This window comes from Zootermopsis nevadensis, unplaced genomic scaffold (genome assembly GCF_977971745.1).
Source record: "Zootermopsis nevadensis isolate Lab colony 2312 unplaced genomic scaffold, Znev_1.0 Znev_ptg000022l, whole genome shotgun sequence".
Lineage (NCBI taxonomy): Eukaryota > Metazoa > Arthropoda > Insecta > Blattodea > Termopsidae > Zootermopsis > Zootermopsis nevadensis.
In genome coordinates this window covers 15,723,309-15,734,708 of record NW_028259154.1, presented here as the reverse complement: position 1 = coordinate 15,734,708, position 11,400 = coordinate 15,723,309, and the positions used below count along the sequence as shown (strand labels likewise).

The following is an 11,400-nucleotide window of genomic DNA, read 5'->3' as shown; positions in this document are numbered from 1 at the left end:
ATTTATTTTCTACCCATTAAATGGTTGCTCCATAAAATTTAGATTTAGTGTACTGTTTCATGATGATTATTAATAAATCATAATATAGTTAACTAGTCATTCTCATCTTACCAATTAGGCTAAAGTATTTGAAGGACAGCAGGTATTCTACATTCTCTACATTCTGTCTATACCTTATTTTATACTGTTTTCTTGGTACATGTTACTAATGACAGGTCACTGAAATAGTCATATACAAGCAATGGGGAATTTAGTGGAATATATGTCAGTAAAGGAACTGGATAGGATGGGTAAACACTTGGCCTAAATTGACAATTTTATCCACTAGAAGAACTTTCCTCAAAAGGGTAAACTTCAAAGGACAGAAATGAAGAAAGAAAAAAAATTAACACCTAATAAATTCTTCTTGGGCTACCAGCCGTGTAAGGTGGCTTAATGAAGAAAACACCAACGTTTCAAGAACCATCTTCATCCTCATTCTCGAAACATTGGTGTTTTCTTCATTAAGCCACCATACACGGCTGGTAGCCCAAGAAGAATTTATTATACTTAATCACCATGAAAGCTTCGGATCATATAAAATATTAACACATCTATTATATTACATAAGAGTTTAATGTTACCAAATATATAAATATATTTGAAATATAAATATTCACAATGTAGCAGAAAACTACATACTGCTGCCTATGAACAAAACACATGTGCACTACAGGCTGGATATCTCTTCCTTCCATCAAATTCACCTTCATAGGAACAATAATTGTTATCAGCATTAATCATAACACAGTAAAATGAAGCCTATAGTGCCAAGAATAAAGTGTGAAGATCATGCTAAACAGCATGAAGCTTTGCAGGTGTTTCTGTTTCTTTAGCAAACTATATCACCTGATTAATTATCATATTCGAAGTGACATAACCCCAACAGTTCTTACAGTACTGTAAAATAACCATACAATTAGCCAAACTGACATGTTTTTCTGTACAAGCTTCATTTGTAGATATGCTTATGACTGAATGTAATGCAGATATTTTAATCAGCAAACAACCACCCTCTCCCAACCTAAATGACTAGGTGTTTCTATGTGAATTACCATTCATAGAGGATCTTAGCTTTTAAATTAATTCATGCTTGCTTCCTGTTTCCTGGTGATATCTGGAGAAGAGTTAATGAAATTCCTAACACTTGATTATATCATACAATATGTGATGAGAGTTCCTTTCACAAATTTACACAATTCCTGCATCATCATAATAATAAATAATGTAAAATAACTTATTTTAAAAAGTAGTAGCATAAAATCTTGGATTCAAGTGTGAGTAGTATTGAGACAAGGTTAAGATAATGATCTCAGTAAACTAATCTCCTGTTATGATTGCTTGATGGAGGGATGCAGAAATGCAGGTACTCCTCTGTAGTGGGTGAATAACAGGAATTAAATGATCAAGAGCAGGGTCACCAATATAGCTCATCAAAGAGTGAACTGATACACTGATGAATTAGGACGACCACACTCTGAGTTTTGGAGAATGTTGCCACAGCATGACCAGTGACGCCGACCAGGGTGGCCAGTATGTCCATGACCACAGCCTCGATAACCACCTGAAAGTAAATTTGGATTCATGTGTAATGTTTATTAATACTGAAATAAACAAATACACATCATGAAAAGATACTCTTGTACATGGAATTCTCAAACATGCCACAAAGTGATTCTATACAATATAAAATGAAATTACAAAATTATAAAATTAATTCTTTCTACACTGAATTCAACTCAGAGTACAGGTAACTTATTTTGTATATTTAAATTATTATAATATTAAATAAAATTTTAAATTGACAAAGGACTTATTAATTATTGGCTTGGAAATATGTGTACTCCATTGGGTACACTTTTCCCCTGCTGGGTTTTGTGCAACTATCTTGAGTTGTTAGGTGTTCTCCATGCTCGAGCATGAGCAAATAACATCTTACGAGTCCATCAATATCTGTCTGTCAGTCAGTCGCTTACTTTTCCCCCCAAAACTAGGCAGTACACATGACTTGGGGTAATTTTTAGAACATTGTTCAACAACATTTTTCTGGTCTTGTTATGTGCAACAAAGTTCATTGGTACCACCTCACTAAATAAATGAATAAATATAAACAAAGAACTTCAGTTCATTATGATCTCACCTGGCATCTTGCCTCCACAACCACATGTAGCTTCTTTATTGCCTCCACTGGAACAGAAGCTGCAGCAGTGGAATGTACCCTGGTGTGGATGCATGCTACGCACACACATGTGGAACGGACTACCCTGTTGCACACAAAGTCAGTTCTTAAACTGTTCAATCATGGACTGGACTGGATGGGAAGAAGCACAAGATACAGGAAGAGATTAGATAAGAAAGAAAACTAGGGATATATTTTAGGACACAATGATGCCTCTTGCATGGACAATATAGGAAGTAGGATAATTAATTATTGTATGTCTACAATTTTGAAAATAAGCTTCCTGAGATGTTATAACAAGGAAACTTTATTGGCTACACAACAAAATGGAAGTATATAAAGCAGAATCACTACAGGTTAACTAAATGTAAGAACAGAGTACCATACTGAAATGCTGGAAGATAAAAGATTAGAGAAAAAATATTACAAACATACACCCACAGATAAAGTAAGAACTCTGAAGAGATGGAGAGACTATATATTATGGAGGGAGAACAAATTTAAACACCTACATTTCTATGTTTATTATGCTGGCAACAACCATAATGTATTTAAATAATTACTTGTACTAAAGTTTCAGCAAGCCATATATTATTTAGATCTGTGTGCATGAAATTAAAAATGTGAATATGTAACAACAGTACACCACACTTAGTCATCAAACAAATTATAGTGGGACTTGACATTATTGTAGAGGCTGATATCAATGGTGGTCCTCTTGGTTGTGACACATTCTGATCTTGTTTTGGAGTAATGTATTACTTTCATATTGAGGTCACAGCAATGAGAATATTGTATGTTTGACCTTATTCTATAACAGATCAGCTTTTACTGTGATGGAATTATAAGAGAGAATAATTTATTTGCTGTATAAAAGTATACTGCAGTCCTATCACAGGGTAAGGAAACATGAAGAAAGCAGGGGGATAAGAATTCAATTTGAAAAAACTGCAGTATTTTAATTATTGCCATTTTGGTTTTCTTTAATATTTGACCAAGGATCCCTCAGAACACTAAACAGGCAGTTATTTTACATAGTTCCAAATGAAAAACAGAGAAATGATCTGAAAATGGTATACTAGTGTTGAAATACCTGATATATAAAATATAAGTGATGTTAATGTGTCAGAATAAAATTTAAACTCTAACACATCATATAAATGAAAAAAATTACAGAATCAAATATTTTCAGCATGCCACTGAAAGGAAAAGGTTGGTTCACCTGAATTGGCTTTCCTTGTACTGATACAGATAGGCTTAGGTTTCCTGAAGTGTCAGGCACAAATGAGATCAGGTATGTTCCATCTTGCTGATCTGTCACTTGCACTGGAATCTTCCTGTAACCCCAAAGGACAATATAAGAAACTGCAAAGTAAAGGCAAAACTATTATTATACTATTATATCAAGCATCCTTTAAAATATTATATCTAACAGTTCAAATGTCTTCACGGGCTGGATTGTTATTTCCAACTAAATAATTCACACTATCATAGACCATGTGTATCAACATAATGCATAACAGCAGACTTCTGAAATTGGTGATGAACTACAGACACACTGGAGCATAGACTGATGTCTATTCCAAATCAAAGACTGATTATTTTCTTCCTTTGTTGTTTTTAAATTTATAAGTATTCACTGCCAACACCAGACTAGGAATGTTACTGTACAATACATGTTATTAGCAGAACAAGCAATCTACCTGCAGCTGGCATCCCTGTGCCATACTTCAGCCACAACCTTCTCCCCTCCATGGCATAAGGGTTGATCATCAGCATCTCGTGTCACCATCACTGACTCTGCTTTCTGATGTTGACAGACATCCATCAGACCTGCATGAAAATCCAATATTTCAACTTCTCTTCTGTAATTTATAATTAGGTATTTAATCCCTCAATTGTACTACCTTTATAGAATTCAAAAATTGTTATTCCTTTTGTATTTGAGTCTAATTTAAGTGTCAAAATACCTTTGTAGCTACAAGAAACTAGTTGTATATAAAAAGTTCTTCATTGTGAGTAAAAACATCTGTTTACTTAGTTGTTAAAAACATCTTCACTGATATGGTGGAAATCATTATTTCTCAAGCACAGCATGCCTTTATTAATGTAATATATAGAATCAAATACAGACAGACCCTATCCAGATGTTTCTATGAATAATATGGCACTACTTAGAAGCTGTTGTAAAATAGCAGTTTCATTACTACATAAATATGCATGAGTTAAATTGTCATTTGTTATAATAACCATCAAAATATTATTTTTTTACTGTAATAAGAGCTTTCAACCATTCAAGACCTAGGGCGACACTGATACATTCTTATCAACTTGTAAGTCACTGTAGGCAATTTATTGGAACTGCATGACAAGTTACTAGGTAGGCAAGTAGGTTCAAAATTTACTTAGTTATACACTTTAACAAGTTTTCTGTTTTATCATTCTTACTAACTATTAACTGAAAAATATGTAAACATTATGTAGTAACTATTTTATAACCATGCAGAGTGATACAATATCACAAACATGATTGTGGGTCAGCAGACTAAAGATTATAAACCCCTGAACCATGATTTAATTTTCAGTTACATTTATCCTATTCAGTGTATCAGGCAGTGACTTTCTCTGCAATGAGATATAACTCTCATGAGACCAATAATAATATTTTTATGCCCACTGTTTTCAACAGATCCTTCCCCTAGTTTAATTTGATTCCATTATCCTTTCAATACCAAATTTCAGAATTAACGTCGAAGAATGAAAAAATTAACTTGGTGGCAATGACTTACTGTTCACATTAAGAGTGCAGTGCTGATGGGAAATGACCTGAGTTGTGATGATGCCAAACAGAGCATGGCCCTTAATCTTCTCTGCAGTCTCATTAGGGAGGAACCGCAGACACTCTGACACACGGGGTTCCATCAAACTGGAACCAATTGCAGTGCAACACCACTCCAGTCGGTGCAGTACTGGCACCACCAGACTCAACAGCTATAGATGTATGTACCATGTTGGTAATTCAAGGCAATTTCACACTACAAGTGTAGTCACAGCTAAAAACAATATTCTTTAAATCAGTGGTTTTCAACATTTTTTACTATGTCACTCAGTTTTCTGAAAGATTACAGAAGTAACCTTCTGACAGAAATGACACCACTTAATATATGTACTGTGATCCACCATGTTTCAAAATCATGAGACTGCTACCTATTGAGTGAGACAAAAATGTGAATAACATATATGTATATATTTGCTCCAAACAGAAGTTTTTTATAGTAATTTTACATAGTAAAACACACAATCCTTTTTAATTTAATTTTGTATACTGCGTGACCAACAAGCTGAAAATCACTGCTCTCATAAATCAATAAATACACCAATAAACACACTGCCACTATTATACAATTATAATAACAGAATATGTTTATATCCTTCAATAAATCAGAGGCAAATATTTTATCTGAAATGAGCAAATACTGAAAGCAAGAAACACAAACTTTGCCTTGTATTTTTCTGATCACAAATGCTCAACTGTGTGGGTCAGGATATTACATGTGTCATGACACATCATAACATACTGTGAATTTCAACCTACTATGTCACAAACAATCTTTGCATAGGTTAGCAAACTTACATTTCTTTCTATGTTAATATTTCCATATGACTGAACCACTCAATGGTAAAGAAAAAAGAAATAAAATAAATTAATTGATGCCTTTTGTCACATTTTATTACTATTTAGGAAATGATAATTTTTATTCCCAATTGTCTGGCTCTGAATATGATCAAATGCATTCAGCCTGAGAAAGAGTATTCTCACCATGACCACAAATCTGACCAAAAAGACACAGAAATATGTTTTACTTGGGTGTAAGAAGTCTAAATATGTCAGTGTTAGAAAATATATAACATGAATAATTATTCAGAGTACTCCTATTGGTCCTCACCCATGCCTGATTTGACACCAGCTCTCATTGGCTAGGATCAGGCTTCTCCAGTTACTGTCTGGTCCCTACAAACCTGACCCTTTCCACTCGATTGGCACATTTATCGTGCTGATGACGGAGGCAGTATGACCTCTGGAATGTCGGTGAAAATCTACCAGACTACATGGCGCAATAACCCATAAGACAGCAATCTTTATTCAGAGCTTGATATAAAATGGTAGTTCAATGTGCTCAATATGGATCATACTTAATTTCATTTTATTTTAATAATCCTGTAAATTTTTTATAGCACATGAATATTCATTAAACCATAATGTGTCTACTAATAAACAGGAACTTAATAATAATTTGTACTCTTCACAAGAAAACAGATGAGTGAGTATGAACATGAAAAATTGTAAATTTAGACTAAATGCTGGTTTGAAAACAGGCTGCTTAAGAGACCAAGATGTAGATGGGAGAATAATTTTAAGATAGATATTAGGGAGAAAAATTGTGGGATGCAAAATGTATTTAAATGATTCAAGACATGATAAAGTTGTGAGCATTGGTGATAATGGCAATGACTTCTCAGGGAAAAACTTGTACCAATATGTTCATCAGGCAAGTGGTTAGTTATGTATGTTATACATTCTTCTGTTACAAGCCTTAAGTTCTGTCTACTCAGTTTAGAGGTACTGTAAATAAAATGCAAAATCAAAACTACCTCAATGTCAGAGCTCTCTGCCAAGAGATCCTCTGCAAATGAAACTGCATTCTGAGAGTCTTTTGCATGTCTTTCCAGCTCCAGCTGTTGTGCATGGATCATATGAAGCTTCGCCTCATGAGCCTCTTGCACCTGTACTTGAAGAGTTCTTCGATGCTCCTCAAGAGCAGAAATGTATGAGTCAATAAACTGGTCCACTTCCTCATGCACCTGGCTACATCGCATCTGTAACACATCACACAAGTTTGGTACCATTACAATCAGATCACTATTCTGTCAGCCAATAATTTTTATGTGTTCTCTAAATGCACATTTGCCAGCTTGTTTTATTTCTGGAACTACAGAACAAATTTATATTAAATTTGGAACAAGGTGGTGTGTGTGTGTGTGTGTGTGTCTGGCTGCATGTGTGGCTAGCTACAATAAAAGTTATCAAGTGAATTTAATTTTAGTTCATAGCAATATCAACATAAATCCTATTTGATATGACACTCAAACAACACTTTACAGAGGAAAAATAACTTAACACAAGTAACTCATTTTAGAAAGAACACATCTTCAAGTGTCACAAAGTAATTCAAACATAAGGAAAAAAAATTGACAACTCATTATGTAACTAATTAAGAGTGACACACAAAAGTTTAGGCAATTTTACTGTTTATTTTGTACCTGTATTCTTTTACTCAGGTGTTGTAGTCTACCCAGGCTTACTACAACCTCTTCAGCAATTGGACGAGCACTTTCTAGAGCATCTTTCATGCTGTGAGTGTACATCTGAACAGCTTGAGCTGCAGTATCACAGGCATGGCCATGATGGATTAACAAGCAGCACTCACGGCATGCCACCTGACCACATGATGTGCAAAACAGCTGCAGTTCTAGTTCTGGGTGAGCTGGACACATAGCTTGCCGACGAACCCTTGTAATGCCTCGCTGACGGGCCTCATGAAGGGCTAACACCTCATGACCTGCTGTTACACGTTGTCGTTGGTGTGCTTCACAGCAGAATGTACACAGACTCAGGAGACAATCTGTGCAACGGCTGGTAGCCTGAAAAGAAGGAATCTAGAGTTGCATACAACAAGAATGAAAATAAGATATGTTCTTTGTTATTTTGTATACCACACTGGTCTTCATACTAATTTACTGCAGTTGCAAGTCTGTTCTTACAAAATGAATCAAAGTCATCCTATCAGGCAATATTTCAAATAAAAGTTATAGGTATTATTCAGATCTATATTTTCTATCATGTACTAATTATTTAGTATTATAAGCAGTTTTTAATAAATGATGAAGTTTAATACGTGCTTCACATAAATTATGAGATATGGCACCACCACAATCCATAAAATTAAAATAGTCAGACAACTTTAAGCAAAGACTCACAAATTGAATCAGTATCCATCACGTAAAGTGTTGTAAAATAACCAAACAATTTTACCATTTGATGATAATTATGTACCTGATTTCAGATTAATTTCTTTCAGTTATCTGTAATAAATCATGAATAATATGGTAGAGACACATCCAAAGAATGTCAAACAACAGATGACCCAAACAAGTGCTGAAGTGGATGAGGAAAGAAGGAAGATAAGAGTTAGATGGATAAAATTAATGTGCAGGATGCAATAACAGAGAGAGAAGCAGAAGAAGGACAGTGGATGGATGGAGAAGAATGGTGATCAGAAACTAAAATATGTCACTGATGTTAGGAAATCGATACATAGTTACATATATAATAATTTATTTTGATTTAAAAATCGTTTTGATGAAATCAGGAAGGAAAGAAGGAGGAAAGCAACAAATATAATAATCTTTCAGCATGGTAAATTTCTTAGCTGTTTCTGTGAAACTCATTACTAGTATTTTGTCTTCATGAAAAGAATGTATAAAAGTCATTAAAAGCAACAGAAAAATATTTGTGTAGTATGGCTAAGTTTCAACATGCCGACTGTGCAAGATGCATGATTCCTTACACATACTATACATTACATCACATGCCTCTCCAATAAGAAGCACAAAAAATCTCAACTGTAACAGTGATCAATAACAGCTGAATATTATAAATTAAAACTGCTACAAACACATCTGGGCACAAGATGGGTTGTATCTGCCTGGTGCAAGTCAAGTTGCCAAAGTGACAAATTATCTCCTGCTCATAGCAAACGTTTGTTTGTTGTTCCTTTCTGTGGAGGAATATGGGACTCAGCATATTAACTTTAAAGGATGAGCCATTCATAAAGATTAATGTGAAATGACATTAAAATGTTGGCAACTTTTCATATAACGGTAAGAAAATGTATGATAAATGAAGTTAAAATAAGAAACATTAACAGTGGACACCTCCTTAGCAATTCTCAAAACTCTCGCAAATCTTCGATTATTTAATGACATGAGCATAAAATACATTGTTTTCCAAAGACCAATCAAATAGTATAGCTTTGCAGTAACCATACAAGATATGTACCAGGAAGGAAATCAGTCTGAACCCCAGTATGGTCATCCATATTTCAATTACAATTACCTAATTTAATGACAAAGTAATGAGGAAGCTTTTAAAATGCATATATACGCCACACCAAAATCACCTCTGAGATACACCACCTTCTTATCAATAAGTACCAGGAGCACTTTCTTCTGGGTTAAAGCAGTACAGTGATGAGTTCTACAAACCAGAACAATAAAGAACATTCATATGTATATGGATCTGAAAATGCCTTCTTTTCGAGTTACATTCTTCTTTCATTTCTAAAATTACTAACAATTTGTCATAGTTTAATTTCTTTCCCTTTGTTCTCAGAGCCACACCAAGCAGAATAGGCAAGAGCGTAGGGGTGAGGTATTCGGATCAAAGCCACACAGTGCAGTCAGATAAAATTTCAGTGATACACTTCAGTACCCACAGCATCAACACTACCACTACCATTTATGATCTAGTTTCTGATGTTCAATTTCAGCATCTCTTCTTTCAAAAACTCAGCATCCACTGGCAAAGTTAAAAAATCTAATAATGACCATTACCAGTATAGCTGTATTGGCTTTGAAAACCAAATAAGTTCACAGCAACTGTTTCATCAAAATGAACATTGTTCATCCTATGAAACGGTGGATATTTTTTCCTCTTATGAATTGTGAAAATGGCAACGGAAAGGTGCCCTAATGTAATGGAGTATATTTTAAACATTTTATTTGAAAATTTAATTACAAGCACTTTCTACAAAATATCTGCCCTGAACAAAGAGCAGAAGCATAAAAAGTGTGACGCCATGTTGGAAATTTCAGTAATGAAAATAGGCCTGTACATTCACAAGTACACTTTTCAAGATCCATAAGTTACACTCTGTATAAGAAATCCTTCTGAACATAATAGTATACTCCCATCAGTGTCCTTCAAATTCCAGTACAAAAAGGTTCAGGTTTGGCAAGTGGTGTGAGCCAACAGAAAATCATCACATCTTCTGACTCTCTAAGACTAAAAGAAAGCATCTCTAAGCTTTAAAAGTGCCAGAAGTGGCAGACAGAATTCAGTTTGCCTTACTGGAATGTCAGTGGAGCACAAGTCACAGAGTAGGCAGGTGCTTTCCTGATTGAGAGATGCAAGGACCATGCGGTGCTGTAGCATGTAGTGGGGTGGAAGGACTGCAACCCCTCCAGGAGGTAGTTTGTTCTTAGTGCCACATGTGGGGCAGGCCAGCAGACTGTAAGCTTTGTTCCTGAATGCCCAGCTGCCAGAGTCTGAGTGTCCTTCACTCTCATATCCTGACCCTCCGGAACAACCAGATCCAGATCCCGTGGAACTTCCATTCACCTCAGCCCCTGTTCCGTTGTGTGCCAGCCGCACAAATTCTGTCCCAATACAATGTTAATAACTGATTAGTTATAAAATTAACTGACACACACAGCACACAAAGAAAGTATATAAGTAACTAACTAACTCACCATCGTCACAAACTTTTAGATTTGAGATGCTATTTCTCGTTCTATTAAATACTACAGCCTTGACAAAAGGTTAATTTTTTAAGATCTCTACACAACAGGATTACATTAAGAGCTGCTGGTTTCATTCCCATAAGAGCAGCTGGCACAATCGATATATTTGCATTCAATGTGGCAAAAAAAATGGAGCGTATGAAGTTCGGGTGGCCTACATCGCCTTCGTAACTCACCCAACTCGCCCTCGGATCGGGTAGCACACTCGCCATCCCACGATGACAGACCTCGGTTCGACTCTAACTTGTGCAGGCAGGCGGTGCAAAAGGTGTGCAGGCACGGCAAAACTTTCGGATCCGTGAACTGCCGCTGGCACAACGGACATAGAAATTGTTGGTCGTCCCGGTTCTCGACGGGCATCCTGCTAAATGCAGACAACATAAGGCATCCTACTGTCTCGTCTTCCATGCAACGGAAGTCTACTTCAGTCTGCTTATCGTATTAGATGTTGCATGTTAATGTAAACCAACTGCCTAGCTTGAATTTACTTGTTTTATTTTACGACACTGCATCAGCTGTTAAGGTTATGAGATGTTGAA

General features: G+C 35.4%; 1 protein-coding gene across 12 annotated transcripts in view; it reads right to left on the bottom strand.

Moving 5' to 3' along the window:
- Nucleotides 1-596: 596 nt before the first annotated feature.
- The window catches only part of LOC110839718 (E3 ubiquitin-protein ligase TRIM45), a 35,111-nt gene continuing 24,307 nt past the window's right edge, over nt 597-11,400 (bottom strand). For 6 of the 12 annotated variants that reach the window (XM_087353821.1, XM_022084170.2, XM_087353823.1 and 3 more), the window contains 9 exons: nt 11,038-11,225; nt 10,410-10,717; nt 7,541-7,921; nt 6,872-7,096; nt 5,008-5,209; nt 3,922-4,051; nt 3,441-3,555; nt 2,180-2,303; nt 597-1,603 (listed from right to left, as the gene is read on the bottom strand). In XM_087353821.1, coding sequence (XP_087209947.1) covers nt 1,473-1,603; nt 2,180-2,303; nt 3,441-3,555; nt 3,922-4,051; nt 5,008-5,209; nt 6,872-7,096; nt 7,541-7,921; nt 10,410-10,717; nt 11,038-11,225 — 1,804 coding nt within the window. In that variant the 3' untranslated portion in view covers nt 597-1,472. Of the gene's footprint in view, nt 1,604-2,179; nt 2,351-3,440; nt 3,556-3,921; nt 4,052-5,007; nt 5,210-6,871; nt 7,097-7,540; nt 7,922-10,409; nt 10,718-11,037; nt 11,226-11,400 lie in introns of those variants that run through there. The other 6 variants (XM_087353822.1, XM_022084169.2, XM_022084167.2 and 3 more) reach the window with 2 other exon arrangements.